The sequence below is a fragment of the Pseudophryne corroboree genome, chromosome 10 (genome assembly GCF_028390025.1).
Source record: "Pseudophryne corroboree isolate aPseCor3 chromosome 10, aPseCor3.hap2, whole genome shotgun sequence".
Taxonomy (NCBI): Eukaryota; Metazoa; Chordata; class Amphibia; order Anura; family Myobatrachidae; genus Pseudophryne; species Pseudophryne corroboree.
The window spans coordinates 96,608,035-96,628,604 of record NC_086453.1 but is presented as its reverse complement, the minus strand read 5'-3'; the positions used below and the strand labels follow the sequence as shown (position 1 = coordinate 96,628,604).

Genomic DNA, 20,570 nt, shown 5'->3' with positions numbered 1-20,570 from the left:
GGCAACTGACCGTTTTAGAGGAGTGTCCGGAAAAACGCAGGCGGGACCTGGCATTTGAAGGGAAGGTTTCTGACGTCCGCTCCGGTCTCGATCATCGCACTGGAAGAGTAAGTCCTGGGCTGTGCAGAGACTGCACAAACTTTTGTTTGTGCAGCTCTCTGCAGATGCGATCACACCCCTGCACAGCGATTACCCCCACCCCTGTAGGCGGCGACTACCTGATCGCAGCAGTGCAAAAATCGCCTGCTAGCGATCAGGTCTGAATTAGGCCTATAGTTATGTATATAACAATAAAAACATAGTGTGTGTGTGTGTGTGTGTGTGTGTGTGTGTGTGTGTGTGTATATGTATATATATATATATATATATATATATATATATATAATATATAACACTATAAAAACATACACCACAATATACATTAAATACGTAGTTTTTTACGGGCAAAAAACAAAATGTCTAAAAAAAAATGTAATCCAGTAATAAAAAAAATTGAAAAAAAACAGTGCTGAAAACAAACAGCATTCTGTGTAATGCTGGTATTCACAGCTCCTGTCTCTCCCTGGGCACAGTTACTAGCTCCCCCCCCATCCTACCCTGGACCCATATAGCAGTCTCTACCCTTCCTTCCTCCCTCCCCTCCCTGCTGGACCTATATAGCAGTCTCTACCCTTCCCCCCCCTCTCTGCTGGACCTATATAGCAGTCTCTATCCTCCCCTAAACCCATATAGCAGTCCCTCCCCTTCTAACCAACCCTCCCCTCCCCTGAACCTATATAGCAGCTTTTAAAGTTAAGCATTTATTCCTTTACCTTTTTTCACAGTGGCAGATCCGGGGCCCGCTGCCTGATGCCCGCTGTGCCGCACGGAGTCCCTGCTGCTACTGCCTGCTGCCCGCTCCTGCCGTGGCCCCGCCCCCAGTGCCGCCCAGCGCCTGACCTCACAGTGGAAATCCCGTTCAGCAGACCCAGTGACGTGACCGGGATTTCCTCTGCGGCGCCGCTTCTTGGAGTTAGGTAGCGCAATGACGAGCGGCTCAGCCAGTCGGGCCGCTTGTCATTGCACAGTGGTGTGGGAAAGCGGGGCCGGACAGGATCGGTTCGCGGGCCGCATCTGGCCCGCGGGCCGCACGTTGCCCACCCCTACTATATAGGATACTTGGGGTAAATAGGTCAAATAAAGGAGACTGATGAGAGTGTGAAAGGACAGAATGGTGACACCGTCCTTTAATGTCCCATGATTCCCACTCACAGTAATAATATAACATAAGTGGGTGGCTTTGTTTTGTGTGGTCCGCTCCCATTTGTGTGAATCACATAAATAGTAGCTCTGATTCTGTGTTATACTATTACTGTGTACTGCGAACAGTAAGCCAAATAATGGTAATGGTGAGAATACTAGGAACCTCTGTGGACTGTGTGACTTTAATGTCTAAATAGCAACAGTTTTAAAAAAAGTGGACTTCACCTGTAAGTGGTCATTTTAAAGGATAGATCCAGTTCTCTATGTGTGATAATTAAAAGAAGAAATTGTCATCTATGCTTTTCAGATCCTCTTATCTTGTGGATCTGCTGCCTGCTGCCCACTCCTGCCGTGGCCCCGCCCCCAGTGCCGCCCAGCGCCTGACCTCACAGTGGAAATCCCGGTCAGCAGACCCAGTGACGTGACCGGGATTTCCTCTGCGGTGCCGCTTCTTGGGGTTAGGTAGCGCAATGACGAGCGGCTCAGCCAGTCGGGCCGCTTGTCATTGCACAGTGGTGTGGGAAAGCGGGGCCGGACAGGATCGGTTCGCGGGCCGCATCCGGCCCGCGGGCCGCACGTTGCCCACCCCTAAGTTACAGAAATGTGAGGGTATTTCTATAAAGAAGTTGTAGTTACAAATGGAAAAAGATCACGCGTGGTTATTTGCAGATTTAGTGAATCGCTTGCATAGGTTACTGCTGTCTTTTGCATTTGTTTACCCTGTGCTCACCGCTAGTGGTAACAGCTGCTCTACTTCCTGGGATAAGTGGTGTGACTGTAAGGGTTCTGCGAGACTTGGCATTAAGTATAGAATTCAGGTGTCTCAAGTTCCAGTAGCAGGAGCAGTAGTAGTTCAGTCATAGAAAAACAGGTGCGTAAAATAAAGCTACAGGAAAGGATCTTAAGAGATATGACCAGTACTTCTATTTAGATGTAGCAGAAAAACATATGCAGAGCCCCAATCAAAAAATGTTCCGCAGTAGAAACAAACATGAAATGCAATAAGACATATTAAAGCAAAAGATCGAAAACCAATTAGTATTTAAAGAGATCTATCAAAAACTAAAATCACTTTATGATCGTGGGACCCTGAAGTAATTACCAATACAGTACGTATATATTTTTAACGGTATCCGGACTCCAGGTCGACAACAAAAATGTCGACACACCTTAGGTCGATGCCAGTTGGTCGACACACCTTAGGGCGACATGGACAAAAGGTCGACATGAGTTTTTTTACAATTTTTTTCTTTTTTTGGAACCTTTTCATACTTAACGATTCACGTGGACTACGATTGGAACGGTAATCTGTGCCGAGCGAAGCGAAGGCACCATGCCCGTAGCATGGCGAGCGAATCGGTGCACTAATTGGGGTTCCCGGTCACTCTGCGAAGAAAACGACACCCAAAAAAATAAACTCATGCCGACCTTTTCCGTGTCGACCTTGTTCCTGTCGACCTTTTGTCCATGTCGACCAATTGGCGTCGACCTAAGGTGTGTCGACCTTTTTGTTGTCAACCTGGAGTCCCAGACCCATTTTTAACGTGGTTTAAATATATGTGTAATTAGACTATTTTATATTAAGTCTTGCAAATGTCTCTGCATTTGATGGGGATTATGAAAAAAGTGCGTCACAACTACTTTAATTTTAGTATATTCTTTTTCATTTGTATCAGGAACGCCTGGCTGCACTGGAGCTTCAGGCCAATCAAATCCGTTTTCAGGCTGCACAGGATGCTGAGCATCTGGGTCAGGAAAGAAGTACAACGCTACTCCAGCTACATAAGGTGAACTACAGATCTGTTTTTCATTAGAAATATCGGGCTGCCAATTGTTGATTCTATTTTGGGCTGTGATTGCATCCCTTAATCAAGAGGGTTTCCCGAACCACATCTGTTGGGAGGCCTTACATGACTGCAACTTCTGGAACTTTTTTTGACCGCTCCCCAATCCAGACATGCCCTAGCCCTGCGCATGTCTCCTTAAAGTCCATCTGTCACTATCATTTAGCCATGTAACACTGCTATATTTCAGCAGGTTCTTCATTGTGGGATCTCCGTTCAGCTATTGAGGCCACCAAGTCTCTCAGTACTTCTCCCCACAGGGTCCCACTTTGACCACCTGCAGGTGCCTCCATATGTTTTTAGGTTGGCCTTTGGCCATACAGGTGACACTTTCCACTGAGTCCCTTTTTCTCATACCACACTCTATTAGGCTGACTGGACGGGTCACCATTTTTTTTTGTGGGCTCACTTCCGTTAAACAGTCAACAAGTGGGCAGGTACTTCCAGTGTTGCTGGTCCCCAATCTAGCATCCGTATCCTCTGTGTACAAATTTGAATAGGTGGCTGCACAAGCTGTTCACATGACTGTCCCTTTTAGTTTGAGACAGAATCATTTATTAAAAGTGAAAGGGGTAAATGTACTAAAGGTTGGATTGTGTTTCTGGCGATTTTCCATTAGTTTTGTTAACTGATCAAAACCGACATAAAATCCGATCATAGAACACTTTAAAACATTTGACAAACAAATTTTTTTACATAGAGAAGAATATGGTAGGATTCGCAGATTTACTAAAGGTCGGTTCAAAAAACGTTGGAAAATCCACCCATATAAAAGACCTCCTGATTTTGGGAGAAGCACTTCACAGATCGCTATGATCTGTCCCAGACTCCTAAGCCTGGGCTGTGGGGTAATAGGGGGGAAAGCTGCCTGGGGTGTCCCCTATTTTCCTCTACCTAGCGACGGGCTTATCCAGCAGGGAGCTAACGCTATTGCAATGGGACACACAGACCGGGGCCCCCCTGCCATAACAGCAGCCAGCCCCAAACTGGTCAGCCCAGGCTTGGAGTTCCTCAGAAAGTCTGGGACTCTACCCACCTCCGCCCACTCAAAACAGTCCACCCTCCTGTGGGACATCCCAGACCTGGGCTATTCCGCACACCTGTGGTGGTGGTGGGTGTGGGTTAATGTGTAAAAATAGATTCAAATATTGTTCTCTACAGGTGGACTACAGGTACTAGCAAGCCTGCTCCTGCTGGCACCTGTCGTCGGCCTGTAAAGAAAATGTTTAAATAAAGACATTTTCCACCTAAATACATCCTTAATATAATGGGTGCAATGCAAATGGGCCCCTGGGTCCAGGGGGCCCACACCGCAGCTATGTTTTATTACTTACATTTCCGGAGTCCCGCGTAGGTGCTGCAGCCACAGCCAAAAAATCACAAGAAATCTTACTTGAGTTCATGTCCAGTATTACATAGCATTCTGACTTCATTAGAATATCTGTCTCCTTCCTTTCAGACAGCCTAGAAAACGCCATATTAAAGGAATTACCCCCTTGTGTTAATATTATTTTTAGCTGATTTTTTTTTTTATTACAGTGTATGTATACACTGGGCAACATTGCAAAATATGTTGATAGTATCTTAAATTGTGCATGTGTTATCACAGGAGAAGGAAAAGCTGGTTCAGTTGGAGAGAAGATACCAAACACTGGCCGGGCGAAGGGGTTACTCTACTGGGTCATCTGCTCTGCGAGAGGTAACCTCGTCTGGCTTCTTCTTTTTTTTTTTTTTTTTTTTTTTTGGCCAATAAATTCTCATGGTTAAGCATTTACAGTATCTGGCTGCGTGTCCTTATAGTTCCTTATTTTATACACATATATCGTTCATTCTCCATAACATGCATTTGTGTTTTGCAAGGATACTGTGACGCAGGAATAATACATCGGGTACAGGAGGATACTTTTGGTTTAGTTCAGGAATTAGTGTCGGAGAAGAGAGTCTGAACACATGATTAGGATAATCATAGGTGAGCGAGCCAGCAAGCAGGACCAGCATAACAGAAATGACTGTGGAAAAGGGAGCAGTGATTAGAGGCTAGATCTAGTTCTTGCATATGGATTCTAGTGGTACTACTTTAAGATGAAGGGTTAATGGAAACAGATGGGCATGCACTTTAACTGGACGCAGACTCTTGTCTACTGTCAGGGATCATTTGGCTCACTAATTCCTAACCAATGCATGAATGCTCACCTCAAACTAATGACTGCTTACTCTCTAATGCCAGTCTCTCTCCCAATAACCTCTTTCTCTTTTCAAATAACCACGTCAGCTGCAAAAAGCAAATTATGTCTTCTGTAACCCTATCTAACTCTCTCTGCACATGTTCTACTGTATCTGCCCCACCTGCAGTGCACATGGTTTTGCCCATTAAAGGAAAATGTTTTGCAATCAACCTTAAATTAGGCCCAATATTCAATTATGTTGCTACCACATGGTTCCCATTTACATCTTTAGTTAAGACAAACTAAACTTTTATATTATTTAGAAGTGTTTAGCAGCAACGGATCTAAAGCCTAATGATATTTTAGTTTAGGCAAATGACTTGCCTACTTCACATTTTGTGAATTCTATAGTACATACAACATTGGTGAATGTTTCCCCTAGTCATGTGACCCACCTGAAGTGTCGATTGTAAAAAAAACAAAACAAAAACCTGAGCAAAATAATTTGTTAGGCCGTCTGCGGTTCCTTTGGCCCATGTATTGTAATGTCTTACTCCAGCTGCCTTCCTTTCTGTCCATATGTAAAGAGCTTTTTGTTGCTTTACCAATTGTGCAATAGCCATGCTTTGTGTTTAGTCTCTTTCAGACTTTATATTCTTATTCATCTTCATCTGCTTGGGGCTGTCTTTGTTTATGTGCAGCTTTTCTTGGCTCTTTGAAGTAGCTGACAGTTCTTGGAGAAATATATTTTTTCTTTTTTCCCCCTAACATCTGGTACAGAGCTCTGTTGCCTTTTAAAATGGCATGATTTAGATTATCCCCACTGTTCATATGGGTGTGGATCATTGGGTCGACAGTTAATAGGTCGACAGGTGCATTAGGTCAACATGTAAAAGGTAGACTGTACAAAAGGTCGACAGGGTCAAAAGGTCAACAAGGAAATGGTTGACACAAAAAAGGTCAACATTATTTTTGGGGGGCATAATGTTAAACCACATGTGACCCCAATTAGTGTGCAGTGTCCCCTCGCATGGCTCACCACGCTTCGGGCAAAGGGGGTCATTCCGAGTTGTTCGCTAGCGGATTTCGGTCGCAGCGCAGCGATCAGGCAAAAAAAAGGCACTTCTGCGTATGCGCCGCAATGCGCACGCGTGTTGTACTATTACAACAAACTATGTAGTTTCACACAGGGTCTAGCAATGCTTTTCAGTCGCACTGCTGGCCGCAGAGTGATTGACAGGAAGGGGCCGTTTCTGGGTGTCAACTGACCGTTTTCAGGGAGTGTGTGGAAAAACGCAGGCGTGCCAGGAAAACGCAGGCGTGGTTGGGGAAAAGCAGGCGTGGCTGGCCGAGTGCAGGGCGTGTTCGTGACGTCAAAACAGGAACTGAATAGTCTGAAGTGATCGCAAGTGCCGAGTAGGTCTGGAGCTACTCTGCCACTGCACTAAATTATTTTGTAGTCGCTCTGCGATCCCTTTCGTTCGCACTTCTGCTAAGCTAAGGTACACTCCCAGACGGCGGCGGCATAGCGTTTGCACGGCTGCTAAAAGCAGCTAGCGAGCGTTCAACTAGGAATGAGGGCCAAAGTGTGTCTCGCTGCCACATATTACTATTCCCAGTCATAGTCCACCTGTATGGTAAATGTTGAAAAAGGAAAACTTGTGTTGACCATTGTCATGTCAACCTTATGTACCAGTCGACCTAATGTATGTCAACTATATGGGGTCAACCTATTGACTGTCGACCTATCACCCTGATCCCGTTCATGCATGCTACTCTCTGCTAAAATCTATTTAACACTTGTATAAATGTTATTTCTGCTACGAAGAGCTGTATCAAATCTTCAACCAATCTGCTTCTACCGGTTATTTATATGGTCCTGTCTATGAAATGAATGATAGTTAGAAGCGGATTGTTGCTATGGGTAACTTCTCCACTATTTCTCTCAGAGATTTGATAAATCTCCCACTAATGCTGATGACATAAAGGCTTATACATGTCTTTGTATTTCAGCCCTTGAGAACTCCATTTCTTGCACACACAGTTTTGTGATTGCACATAGGAGGCCCAGGGGGAGATGAAGCAATCATTCAAGAGTGGGAAAGTGATGTTGCTCATTGCAACCAATCAGATTCTGCTTATATTTTAGAATGCACTTGATAAATTCTATCTAGAAGCTGATTGGTTGATATGGGCAACTTCTCCACTTCTCTATTATTTAGAATGTTTAATCAATTTTCCCCTGAGGTTCCTATCACATGAGCTCTGACAAACTTAGAGGGCTGTATGTGCAGGTGATAGGGCATGTAGTCACAGAGCTACAAACATGGCCGATCGAGTCACCCTTCTCTGAATGTCATTACACCGATCCAGTGTACATTTCATAACCCACACTGACTGTTGGAGGAAATTAGGGGTGCATTAATCATCAGACACATCTGGTACTAGGGGCGCTATCCAATTAGCCGCTCTACTTTGCCGTGACTAATTTCCTCCCATGGGCTATCCAATTTTCGTGACTAATTGGATGCCGCCCTAGTTCTCCTAATTTGAGCATTAGATCTAGAATCCTATTCATGTTGGTTAGAGAGAGAAGCCAGTTTTCTATATTACCACTATATGAAATACAAAAGCCTTACCGCCTATTTTCATTAAGGCAATGGCTAGTGAATGGTGTTCTCGGGTAAGTGGGCTTTATTGTATTTACTTGTGTATGTATTACACTAATGAAATGTTATCAGTTTTGAAGAAAAGAAAACCGAGTACCTCGCTGGTATACAAATGGAATAACAATTAGACAAACCATGTACTTGGACAAAATGGTTCCGACAGAAAATGTAACATGCTTCTCCCCGCATGTTCGCAGCACCACCCCAAACAACAGTATGAATTTGCCATTCTTGTCCCCGCTCTATTTATTATGATATGTACATTTATAAATACAGGGCATAATGGCAATCCACAAAAGGGCAAAGCAGAACCCGAAGAATGTTGCAGCACAGCTCTGCACCTCTGCAGAACAGATGACTCTACCGTAGAATTCAATATGTATGATATGTCCCAATGGCCCTCATTCCGAGTTGATCGCTCGCTGCTTTTAGCAGCAGTGCAAACGCTAGGCCGCCGCCCTCTGGGAGTGTATCTTAGTTTAGCAGAAGTGCGAAGGAAAGATTAGCAGAATAGTGCTTACATTTTTTCAAGCAGTTTCTGAGTAGCTGCAGACCTACTCCTACCTTGCGATCACTTCAGTCTGTTTAGTTCCTGTTTTGACGTCACAAACACGCCCTGCGTTTGGCCAGCCACTCCCCCGTTTCCCCAGGCACGCCTGTGTTTTTACCTGACACGCCTGCGTTTTTTAGCACACTCCTTGAAACCGTCAGTTACCACCCAGAAACGCCCCATTCCTGTCAATAACTCAGTGATCAGCAGAGCGACAGAAAAGAGTCGCTCGGCCTTGTGTGAAACTGCATAGTTTTTTGTGAAAGTACTGCGGCCCATACGCATGCGCAAAATGCTGATTTTTTTGCCTGATCGCTGCGCTGCGAACAACTGCAGCTAGCGATCAACTCTGAATGACCCCCGATGACCGTACTGCAGTCAGACTGCTGTGCTACTGTGTGAGCAATCCGCTGCATCCTTCTAAGTTTAGGAGCCGTCCGATAAGAGAGACTTTTTTTTTTCATATTATTGTATGAAGTCATCTATATATATTTTTGTGTGAAAATCCTTTTTAACGTCCGGTAAAATCACATTTACAGTAGCTAATGTTAAAGACTGCTTTACTGTATCTTCTTCAGTACATCACTTTAGACCAGCTTCATGATATACTGGGAAACATGACTGCAAGCGATGCTTCTATTGCTGACTATGGTGCTAAAGCAACCTCTTGCGCTTCTTCCTGTGACGAGCCCCCTCCTGTTCCTTTATTCTCTTCATCATCCTCATCTGCCTCCATCTCTCCGGAGGTTTGTTCACTCTATACAAAGCTTTATTTATTTATTTTATTTATGTTTTTTCTTATTTTATTTCTCTTTATGTTCAAAACATACATATTGTCCATTCAGAGATTTTATTTGTGATTGCATTAAGACCTATACTCCTCTTTTATAGGTTTGAAAAATTGTTAAAAACATATTCCTCTTCTCCTTGTATTTTTGGCAGTTGATCACAGCAGCAAATTTGTTAGCAATCGGGCAAAACCATGTGCACTGTAGAGGGGGCAGATATAACATGTGCAGAGAGAGTTAGATTTGGGTGGGTTATTTCGTTTCTGTTCAGGGTAAATACTGGCTGCTTTATTTTTACACTGCAAATTAGATTGCAGATTGAACACACCACACCCAAATCTAACTCTCTCTGCACATGTTATATCTGCCCCCCTGCAGTGCACATGGTTTTGCCCAACTGCTAACAAATTTGCTGCTGCGATCAACTCAGACTTAGGGGTACATTTACTAAGCAGTGATAAGAGCGGAGAAGTGAGCCAGTGGAGATATTTCCCCATCAACCAATCAGCAGCTCTGCATCATTTTATTGTATGCAAATTATAGATGTTACTTCAGTGCTGATTGGTTGAGGGGGAAATACCTCCACTGGCTCACTTCTCTGCTCTTATCACTGCTTAGTAAATGTACCCCTTAGGCCCTTTGTCCAAGGTTACACAGTTACCATTGCTGCTGTTAAAGGCCACACAAACTAAAATGCAAGTTTGTTAGATATTAGTGCACATATATTTATGCAATTCTGGTAATGTATGGGAGCAAATGACAACCACCTGCTCCCAACACAAGAAAATGGACAGAAACTGTCCTACAGACTAATCTGTGCTTTAACCAATTTGTCTGAACGACCGTTTTTGTCCATTTTCCAGAGTTTGGGAGCAATTGGTTGATTTGTCATTTGATCCCATACATTAACAGATTTTTATTTCAGCCAGACAGATTAGACAGATGGTCTGTAGATAATTGTATAGTGTATGCCCTGCTCTAGACCTGTGTATTTGGCAGACCTCCACATTTCCCTGAGATAACATGTCCTTCACTTTAGACATTTCTTAGATATTCTTCACAGGAGTCTGTGCAAAGTTGTATGCGCTCAAACCACTTGGTGAAGCAGCTGGACCAGTCTGAAGCTGATATGTCGTCTACAGACTGGATGAAGGTCTCCACTGCAGCTTCTGGTGACTCAAAACGAATCCCACGCATCTTGCGCTCGATTTGTGGAAACACAAAGAAGTCACTGGGGGCCTGGTCTGGACTGTATGGTGGATGACCAAGCTCCTGGATGCATTCATAGGCCAGGAAATCCACCACTTTCCTGTACTTGTGGGAAGATGTATTGTCATGACAGAAGGGTACCACGAGCACCAGTTCTTGGACTGTGCCTGGAAATGGCTTCCAGCACTTGCGGCAGGCATTGGTTGGTGTGCCAGTCCCCAGTGACAGTGTGCTGCTGCATGAGCAGTACGGTAGCTACAGTATATGACCAGTCTTGGCCACAAAAACAGCCACCATCTGCTTGGCCACACTGTGTTCACGTCGAGACTTCTGTGGCGGCGCACCTCCAACTGGAGTTCACTGGTCTGTTGTTTGGTCTTGGGGTTGAAACTGTAGATCCAGGATTCATTACCACTGATTATCTCCCAGACGGAGTTTGAGTCACTGCCATCAAGCCTGGCCAGCATGTTGCGGCACCAAGTCACCCGAGCCTCCCTCTGCCCTTGTGTCAGCTGATGGGGCACCAAGCGTGTAGAATCCTTGCTCAGGTCAAGCTTTTCATGGAGTATCAAGCGGATGGTTCCCAATGAGATGCCTATCTCCTTCTCTAACTGGGCCACGGTTACCAAGTCATGCACCTCTTCTATGGCCCCCATAGCAGCACCGTTGTCCTTGGTGATGGCGGACACAGGTCGGCAGCAGCGCTCCTCGTCTTTCAGGGACCTTCTCCAGCTCCGAAATTCTGCAGACCACTTACAGTGGTTCAGGACGGTGCTTCCTTCCCAAAAGCAGCTTGCAGTCGGTCAGAACTCTCCTGCTGTAGTCGTAGAGGATCATACCTGTCCATTAAGAGATTACAGTTCACAACCCAGACAGTTAGATTATATCTACTCTACCTGTGCACTGCACATCCGGAAATTTATTGCACACACCTCGCAAACCTTTTGGATTAATTGTGAATGAAAATATTCTCTTCACAGTTTTCCTCATCTTAATTATTTAATATTAATGATATAGTAAATCCATTGCTATTAATACCAACCTTTTTTAAAATGTAATTATTCAACTCATCCGCATATATTCAGAAGGCGCTTATATATTGTGCAGCTCCTTACATTAGAACGAGTTTACAACAATTTATACATAAAGTAATAACAATTATAGCTGTCAGCGAGTAAGTATATGTGCCTTTTGTAAGGCAGAAGCATTACCCACCATCAGTTAATATACATTTCTGTGATTTTTTCCCCTCGTTTGCGCTTTGGCCCTCCATAGCACTTGCATTTTAGCTTGAGGGGTAATTTTAATAATGCAATTGGTTACACAATATATATAAAATTTTATTATTTTTAACAACTCCATTTTGGCTTTAGTTTCATGTCGTTTTTTTTTTTTTTTCTGTTAATTTCACTTCTCTCTCAACCTGTTGTACTATCTTTTTCGTCTTCATGTTTCTCCTTCTCCACTACTTCAGGTAGGCTCCGTGTCTAATGAGGGTCACTTTACACATCCTGTTCCAAACTTGGAAGATCAGCACCAGGAATTTGCACCTGATCCCCCTAGCATTACTACTACTTCCCCTCCTCCCCTCCCTGCTAAATCACACTCCTCTCGTAAGGCCCAACAGGTAATCCCCTTCCCCCTTCTTTACTTCCCCATCCACATATATCTCTTATTGGGCTTATTTGTCAGCTAATTATATCTTTTTTGTCATTCTTGGGTAGCAATTTGTTGGTTGACATGTACATAGAGCGCCCATGAGAGCCATTCAGTAATTGCTTCAAACATATATATTTTTTTTAAATGCAGAAGACTATGAATGCAGTATAATATTTCACGTTTCATGTGAGGGATGTTACACTACAAATTAACTACATTGTAAAAAAAAAAAAAAAGACATTTAGCAGCTAGTTAGTCAAGTTTACAAATACCGTAACCTTCCTTTCAGATTTCTTACTCTCGATCAGAAATGGATGGTGGTGCCACCTTACCACGGATGAAAGCAGCTTCTCCTTCTTCCCAGTTCTCTGTTGCAACACTTGGCCGGAGCATTTCACCAAAGGTAATTCATTACAATACCCATTTGCCCTTATACAGATGTGTCCATTTACATCTAGCCTCCCTGCATGTTAAACAGCCCTTTCAGTCACACCATGCCGCGGAGTGACTTGGTAGCGCTGTGCGTCTTTTCATGCAACGTTTTCCGTTAAAATAAGTCTTATTTGCAAAGCAATGCAAGTAGATCACACAAGCAGTTTATGCGGATTAAAATTATATGCGGCCTATATTCTGTGCGCGACCACTGCTGTATTCCTAGAAAACACTGTAACGTAGCATTTCATATGCTGATACAGCATGCCGTATATCATTATAATCAGCAGAGTCTGCTAGTGCGTCTTAAATACATAGCGATGCGAATGAGACACATTTTCGGCAAAAAAAGACACTCCATACTAACGGAGGTGCATGGAACCTGTCGGCTCACTCATGTCAGGCGTCTCCCACTGCATGGCGTATTGAGGCTAGATGTATGAGGACACGTCTGTATACCTGTATATTCATTTGTTCCTTCCCAGTTTGTGTGTGTGTATATATTTGTGTACACGTGTCTGTGTGTGTGTGTGTGTGTGTGTGTGTGTATGTATGTATGTATATGTGTGTGTGTATATATATATATATATATATATATATATATAGAATATATATATATATATATATATATAGCAATACAAAGACAGCCAGGCACTCCAAGGACTCTTCTGCAATCACCTTTATTGGTGTGTTAGCTCAACATGTTTCAGGGCATCAGCCCTTTCGTCAGGATACACCACATACAACAAACAGACAGACACAAAACATTTAAATACCTGTTTGATGAGTCCTATCTCTCACCGGTGTCCACGTCCTCAGCTGCAGCCGCTGATGCCCCGCCGGAGTCTCACTTCCGGGTTCACGCAAGGCGCGGTTGCTTAGCAACCGTCTGCTTGCGCTCCAGTGAAGCAAGTCAGACACAGTGTTCACCGTAGGCGTCATCTGAGGGGGACTGCCGGGGACAAGACATTCACCTAAATCAACTACCAACAATAAAAACGATCAGAGATCATTGAAAAATATATACATACACATGCAGCAGCCAGTGGATCATAGTGAATAAGAATTTTAGAAAAAGAGATTAGAAAAATATACAGTGCTGGTTGTTAGAATATAAACAACTATACATATTACTTGCACTGAGTTTAGAACTGACATCCAATTACCGTAAACTGTTCCAGTTAATTTTATCATTCAATCCGCCAGGTACCGTGGTGCCCAGACGGATAATCCATCTAGCTTCCAGCACACATAGTGCTTTGATCCGATCGCCTCCGCGGGGAGACTCCCGCACATGATCAATCATAAAGTACTTTAGATCTGACAGTGTATGGCCCATCATCTTAAAATGGCGAGCCACTGGCTGATCTATAACTCTGCCCTCAGTTGACAAATGTATCGCCGACCTATGTAAGGCCATACGTTCGCGGAACTTCCGAGAAGTCTGGCCCACATAATATAACCCACATGGGCATGTGACCACGTACACCACAAATGATGAGGTACACGTGAGCACATGCCGGATGTCATATTTAATTTGCAGATGGGGGTGTTGAAAGGATTTACAGCTATAGCACCCTGCAGGTTTAACATATACATTTGGTGATCGAGGGGCACCCCTGCCTGTGATGTCAGTAATCATAAGTCTGTCCTTGAGGTTACGGCCTCTCCTAAATGCTGCTAATGGACGAGTGGATTTAAAGCATGGAAGGTCTTTGTCTGAGGCTATAATAGGCCAAAGTGCCTTCGTCGCTCGGTTTATCACCGTGCTGGCAGTAGTGAAGGTACTAACCCAAGGGAAGACATTCTCAGATGTTTTAATGTGTGATTGCATTAACTGAGCTCTTGGTATGCTCAATACTTGCACTTTATTCTCTTCTAACATCCTAGGGTCATAACCTCGTGTTATGAATTTAGAGATTAATTCATCTATAGCCTCAGCTGCCTTTGCTGGATTACTGGAAATTCTAGCCACCCTCATCATCTGTGAGCGGGGCAAACCTCGCTTCAAAGATGACGGGTGATGACTAGAGGCCAGCAGAAAGGTATTTCTGTCCACATCTTTTTGAAATACTTCGGTGACAATTTTGCCCTCGCAGACATTAATTTGTACATCCAAAAAATGTACTTGAACTTCACTATATATAGATGTAAATTTAATAGGGGAGTTGCTGCCGTTAATTCCATCCAATGTGGTAATCAAGGATTCTATCCTACCTTCTCATAACAGAAATACATCATCTATGTATCTGGTATACAGTTTAATGCCTCCAGATACATCAGGATTATTCAACAGTAACCTCTCTTCCTGTTCAAACATGTAAACGTTGGCGTACGACGGGGCCACAGGGGACCCCATCGCACACCCGCGTTGCTGCAGGTAATAATGACCATCATAGAGAAAATAATTCCTATGGAGAGTTAACTCTAATAGTTTCAAAAAGAGGTCCTGATTAAATACTGTTGGATCTAAATGTAATGTCAGGAAATTCTTCATGGCGGCTAGTCCACCGTCATGGGGGATAGATGTATACAGACTACAGACGTCTAAACAACACAGCCAGGTACCCGTCGGTACTTCAATAACTCGGTCCAGTAGTTTCAGAAACTCAGTTGTGTCCTTGAGAAAGGAATTCTTTTTACTCAACAGAGGTTGTAGAAGATAATCCAGTAACTGTGCAACAGGATAATAAATAGAATCACGAGCCGATATGATCGGACGGCCTGGAGGATTATTGCTGTCCTTGTGCATTTTGGGAAGGGTGTATAATATCGGGACCTTCGGGTGTTCCACTGTTAAAGCCTTATAGACTTTAGCTGTAATCTGTTGTTGTTGCATGGCTGTTTTCAACACCTCCATTAGTTCCTTCTGGAACTTATCGGTAGGGTTCCCTGGTAGCCGTTTATACACTCCTTCTTCAGACAATTGGCGTGTGATCTCTCGGCGATAATCAGTAATATCCTGTATGACGATGGCCCCGCCTTTGTCGGCGGGCCTGATAATAATGTCATCATAGGAGCCCAGCTGTTTTAAGGCTACGGACTCCTCCCTGGATAAATTCTTGCGAATTTTACCCGGTGCCTGCCTAAATTTAGTGACAGACTCATGCAGTAAACGGTCAAATGTTTTCAATGACGGGTTGCCAGAAACTGGATCAAATTTAGATTTCGTTTTACCAGCTGCAAATGACTCAATAGATGAACACTCCTTAGATATATTATGGGATTGGAAATGTTCTTTAAGGCGTAAGTTTCTGGAGAAATTATGATGATCCAATCTCCATGTGTATTCATCATGCATATTCGTTGGTACGAATGAAAGACCCTTCTGCAATACTTGAATCTCTACTTGTGACAGATTTCTCCTGGAGAGATTAAACATCAAACAATCTTTTTGCGCGGAGGATTTCTTCTGACTTCTTGCGATTCTTTGGTTCTGGCCGCCCCTGCGGGTGGTTTTTTCTGGGTAGCCCCTCGTTCGTCTAAAGGGACTCTCTCAGATGTAGAGGCATCATCAGACTCGGATACCGCAAATTCGCTGTCACTCGTATTAGGGAGGACCGAGTTTCGTTTCTGATTCTGTGGACGTCGTGGTTGCCAAGGTCTGCGGCGTCTTTCAAGGGCACTATTGCGTGATGCAGGCGCACCCCCCGCTAACCATCTGTAGACCCTGTTTTCTTCATAGTCTGTGTCTACGGTGTATTTTTTATTCCGTTTGAATTTGATCAGATTGCTCTTATACTGATCACATTGTTGTTGAAGTTTATTTAACCAACCAGTGTTAGCTTCATCTTTCAACACCTCCTGATGATCATGTTCAAATGCAAGGATCTTAGTACGTGTTGCTAGTAATTCACGACCCGACTCTTCAATAACCAGCACCATCAAGTCCAGTGCACACTTATTTAGGATCCCGATCCACTTTCGTTCGAATTCCGGGTTTTGTCTTCCAATTGTGGGCACGTTAGTGACCCTGAAACCACGCGGAATTTTGCGTTCTCGTACGTAGTCAGATAGAGATGAACCATGCATCAAATAATCAATTTCTCGTCTTTTTAATTTAAATAATTGATGATGCATGTCCTCTAAACTGTGGGCCGGGTCCTGGGTGGTTACTGGTTCTTTAAACAGGATCTGCTGTACTTGATCTGCTGTGAAGCTGAATGTCTCACAGGGCGGTATTGTAAAGTCCCTGTATCCAGCTGCATCTTGTGATGCTGGTATTACCGGAGTTGGATCCATCGTGACTAGTGGAGCATAGAGATAAATGGATAAATTCAACTACTTTTCACCGCTGCCGCAGGTGACAAATCCTAGGTATATTCCCAGTAGAAAATACGTTTTGTTAGTGTCCATTCATAGCAAAAAATCATAAAAGAAGAGCTATGGTGCCATGCAACTCGTGTGAAGGTGTCAGCAAACCCCACAACACATATGCTGGCAAAAAATCATAAAAGAAGAGCTATGGTGCCATGCAACTCGTGTGAAGGTGTCAGCAAACCCCACAACACATATGCCAATTGGAGTAGTATATATATATATATATATATATATATATATATATATATATATATATATATATTATGTATATATAATATGTATGTTGTATATTTATTTAAAGTGTGTGTGTGTGTGTGTTAGTAATTGTTATATTCATTATATTCAGTTTATGGCTCACAAATGTCCTTCCTTAGAATGCAATGCTGACACAGAACGGCACAGGCAGCCTTTCCCACGGATTAGCAGTCACACTGCAGGACATACAGAACAAGAGGCAACTAGCCCTTCAGCAAAAAGGTGAGGAATGTGTGCACATCATGCAGCATGTCTATATGTACTATATGTATATATACGCCACCTGTGCTGAGCCATTTCTGTCACATGCTTTATTCTGCATATTTCAATCTCCTCATGCGTTCTGTAATGTTTTCCCAGCATCTTTGTTTGATGTGCATCCTCTTTATTGTTGTTACTATTCTTATTATCAGGATGTTTAAATTGACCATTTGAAAATTAGATTAAGCCAATAGAATATGTATTTGTGCCACTTGCGTCTTTTTGCTTTCCTCATGCTTTTTGTGCCATCCTGTCTCTCAACTTCCAATCTGTATGTCTTTTTAGCCGATGGCCTGAACGTAGAGAAGTCTCTTCTATCTGAAGTCACAGGTAGACAACATGTTTGCTGTGTCTTATTCCTTTTCCCTGTATGTCAGTAACTGACATTACTGGGACATAGGCTTGATCAGTTTAAGAGTTTCAGCACATGGATCTAGTTATAAATTACTGTCCAGTTTGGTTCCACACTTCCGGGCGTGTACAGTGTGGATGTTAGTTGGCCATGCTCACTAACAGCAACTGCCATCTTTCCATTGTATTTTCCAACACGACTGATTAATGAGCTGGTCAGTATTGTTTGTGTGTTTGTGTGTTTTAGGGGATTGCTGTGGTCTTCTGGTGACACACTGTAGTATCGGGGCAGCTGACCATTATTGGCTGCATAATTGTGATTGGCAAAAGTGATATTTTTATTATAGCTTGAAGCTTCCATATGCTGACATACCTCCAAGAGTTTTCACAGGACCTGCATATACGTCCAGACTCATCCTTGCCACGAACGAGTTACGGGTCCGTATGCACAATGCAATCCTATGGGTCACCGGTGTGTACGCATTGCACGTTCCCGTACACACTAGTCACAGCAAATGACCCACAATTGTGAATAATCGCGGGTAAATGAGGCTGGACACATCTGTATATACCATATAAGAAGGTAAAAGAGGAATGATGAAATGACGAGTAGGCTTCCCAGCATATAAATACCAGTAGCTAAATAAATCGGGCATCTGTTGGGTCACCTCAGCCGCTCCGCTCCTCTCGCCCTAATCTACTTACCCCCCTCCCCCATTCCCATTTGGTCTTCTTCTTTCCCATCTCCGGGTGTGCATTTTAGATGCAGTAGGAGCCATGGTGGGCATCATGCATGTTACATATGATGTGCACACAGCAGCCGCGATTAGGACAAACGTGCATGATGACCTCATTTATGTTACACTCTAATTTTATTAGATTTATAATTGATTTGTTTGCTTTCCTTCTCTGTATGCTGGACTGCAGTGAATAGTTTCTTGAATGTGGGATTATCACACAAAGAGAATGCAAGCTATGTGCATTCCTGCCTCATATGGTGTTCTTTACATTTTTTTTTTTTTTGTACAGGGCAGCAAGTGATAGAGGAACAACGTAAACGTCTTGCAGAGTTGAAGCAGAAAGCTGTAGTTGAGGCCCAGTCGCAGTGGCAGTCTCTCCATGGAGGTTCGCCTCCAGCGTACTTTCCCATCATACATCACTCCATTTTGCATCACCAGCGACCTTTGCACCCTCGGGATGATGATCCCTCCCATGGATATGACACTTTGAGCTTGGAGAGCTCGGATAGTCTGGACACTAGTGTATCCACAGGGAATTCTGCCTGCTCCCCTGATAATATGTCTAGGTGAGCTCCCTTGGCTGCTCCGGGATCCCGGTTTACCTGCTTTAGTCAGTCTTCTCTTACACAGCCTCTTCATTTGTTATTCCAGTGCCAGTGGCTTGGACTTGCTGAAGATTGAGGAAATGGAGAGGATGCTCTTAGAGGCTCATGCTGAGCGAGCACGACTTATGGAATCCAGGGTGAGTTAACACCGTAATGATTACAGATTATATGTCTCTGAATAATAAAAGTATGAAATTGTGTTTACAATGATGTATACCTTTGTGTTGGAACTAGTATTTTGAACCCATCATTTACCGGGTCATTAGCTATCATACCTGGCATTGCAGGTTCATTTTCCCTCCCACCCCATATCTCTGCCTCTGTTTCTCATCTCTGTCGCCCCTCTGCAATCTATTTTCTTTTTTCATCTTTACTCCCACCTTCTGACTGTCTCATCTATGTCCCCCTCTGTGTGTCTCTGCCTACCTACCTGTCATCTCTCTCATCTCTGCCTATACTCTGGTAGATGATTCCTACAGCATAAACTTCTCTTGACTGTTCTATTCAGCAATGACTCGGTATTGATGCAGCATTTGCTTAACAGTAATGCGGTACAAAATTATGTGACCGTAAACTGGAGGATTTTATTATTTGCTGTATATCTGTAATCAGGTTGCAGCACTTTGCATAAAAAAATAATAATAACACGGTAGTGATATTTGGTGCCTCATTTAAATTCTCTATCCTGCGAATAGATAACACTTTGTGTATAAATACAGTACACTTGAGTGACTGCTGAACGAGATATCGGGTACCTCACTAAATGTCTCTTTCTGGTATAATGAATTTGCTTAGGTCTGGTAACCACCATGAGCCTGCAATTGGTTAACCATTGTGGGGGTCAGTGTGCACTGCAAATGCAGGGATCAGTCTTCAATAGAATAGTTCAGACCTGCCGCTTCAGCTCCGCTATCATTAATGACTGTAGCAAACATACATCCAGGCTTTCCGTGCTGGCGCTGTCCTGGGAAGAGTCTGCTGGATCTCCTCAGATGGCAATGCTACCACCTCTACTTACATGGTCCTGCAGCAGCTCGTTCACTGACTTAGTGAATTGTTCTCAACATTCCAAGAATACACACTCACTCACTACAACGACTGACTGTTCACACTGCAAGGCAGTTCCAGACTCTCCATATCTCTTGAAGCTATTCAATTTACCAGTGTGTGCCAAGTACCAGACGGGAGATGCCCACGCCATGCCTTGAGGCTTGAGCTAACTCTAGCAGGATAGCCTGCAGTAGGCAGTTACATGCATTACTTATGATTTATTTTCAGGAGCGTGAGGTTGAGGCACGCAGGAGAGCACTGGAAGATGAAAGGAGGAGGAGAAAAGAGCTGGAGAGACGTTTGCAAGATGAGACCTCCCATAGACAAAGGCTGGTGGAGAAAGAGGTGAAGATGAGAGAGAAACATTTTTCACAGGTTAATACCCCAACTTTCCCTGTATTATCCAGATATAGGATTTGTGTTTTAGTGT

General features: G+C 43.5%; 1 protein-coding gene across 17 annotated transcripts in view; it reads left to right on the top strand.

The window, feature by feature from the left end:
• The window catches only part of PHLDB1 (pleckstrin homology like domain family B member 1), a 280,745-nt gene that overhangs the window by 246,734 nt on the left and 13,441 nt on the right, over positions 1–20,570 (top strand). For 11 of the 17 annotated variants that reach the window (XM_063942622.1, XM_063942623.1, XM_063942612.1 and 8 more), the window contains 10 exons: positions 2,919–3,029; positions 4,696–4,785; positions 9,049–9,216; positions 11,942–12,094; positions 12,416–12,529; positions 17,253–17,355; positions 17,680–17,724; positions 18,775–19,051; positions 19,137–19,227; positions 20,369–20,515. In XM_063942622.1, the coding sequence (XP_063798692.1) occupies positions 2,919–3,029; positions 4,696–4,785; positions 9,049–9,216; positions 11,942–12,094; positions 12,416–12,529; positions 17,253–17,355; positions 17,680–17,724; positions 18,775–19,051; positions 19,137–19,227; positions 20,369–20,515 (1,299 nt within the window). The remainder of the gene's footprint in view (positions 1–2,918; positions 3,030–4,695; positions 4,786–9,048; positions 9,217–11,941; positions 12,095–12,415; positions 12,530–17,252; positions 17,356–17,679; positions 17,725–18,774; positions 19,052–19,136; positions 19,228–20,368; positions 20,516–20,570) is intronic. The other 6 variants (XM_063942620.1, XM_063942619.1, XM_063942617.1 and 3 more) reach the window with 3 other exon arrangements.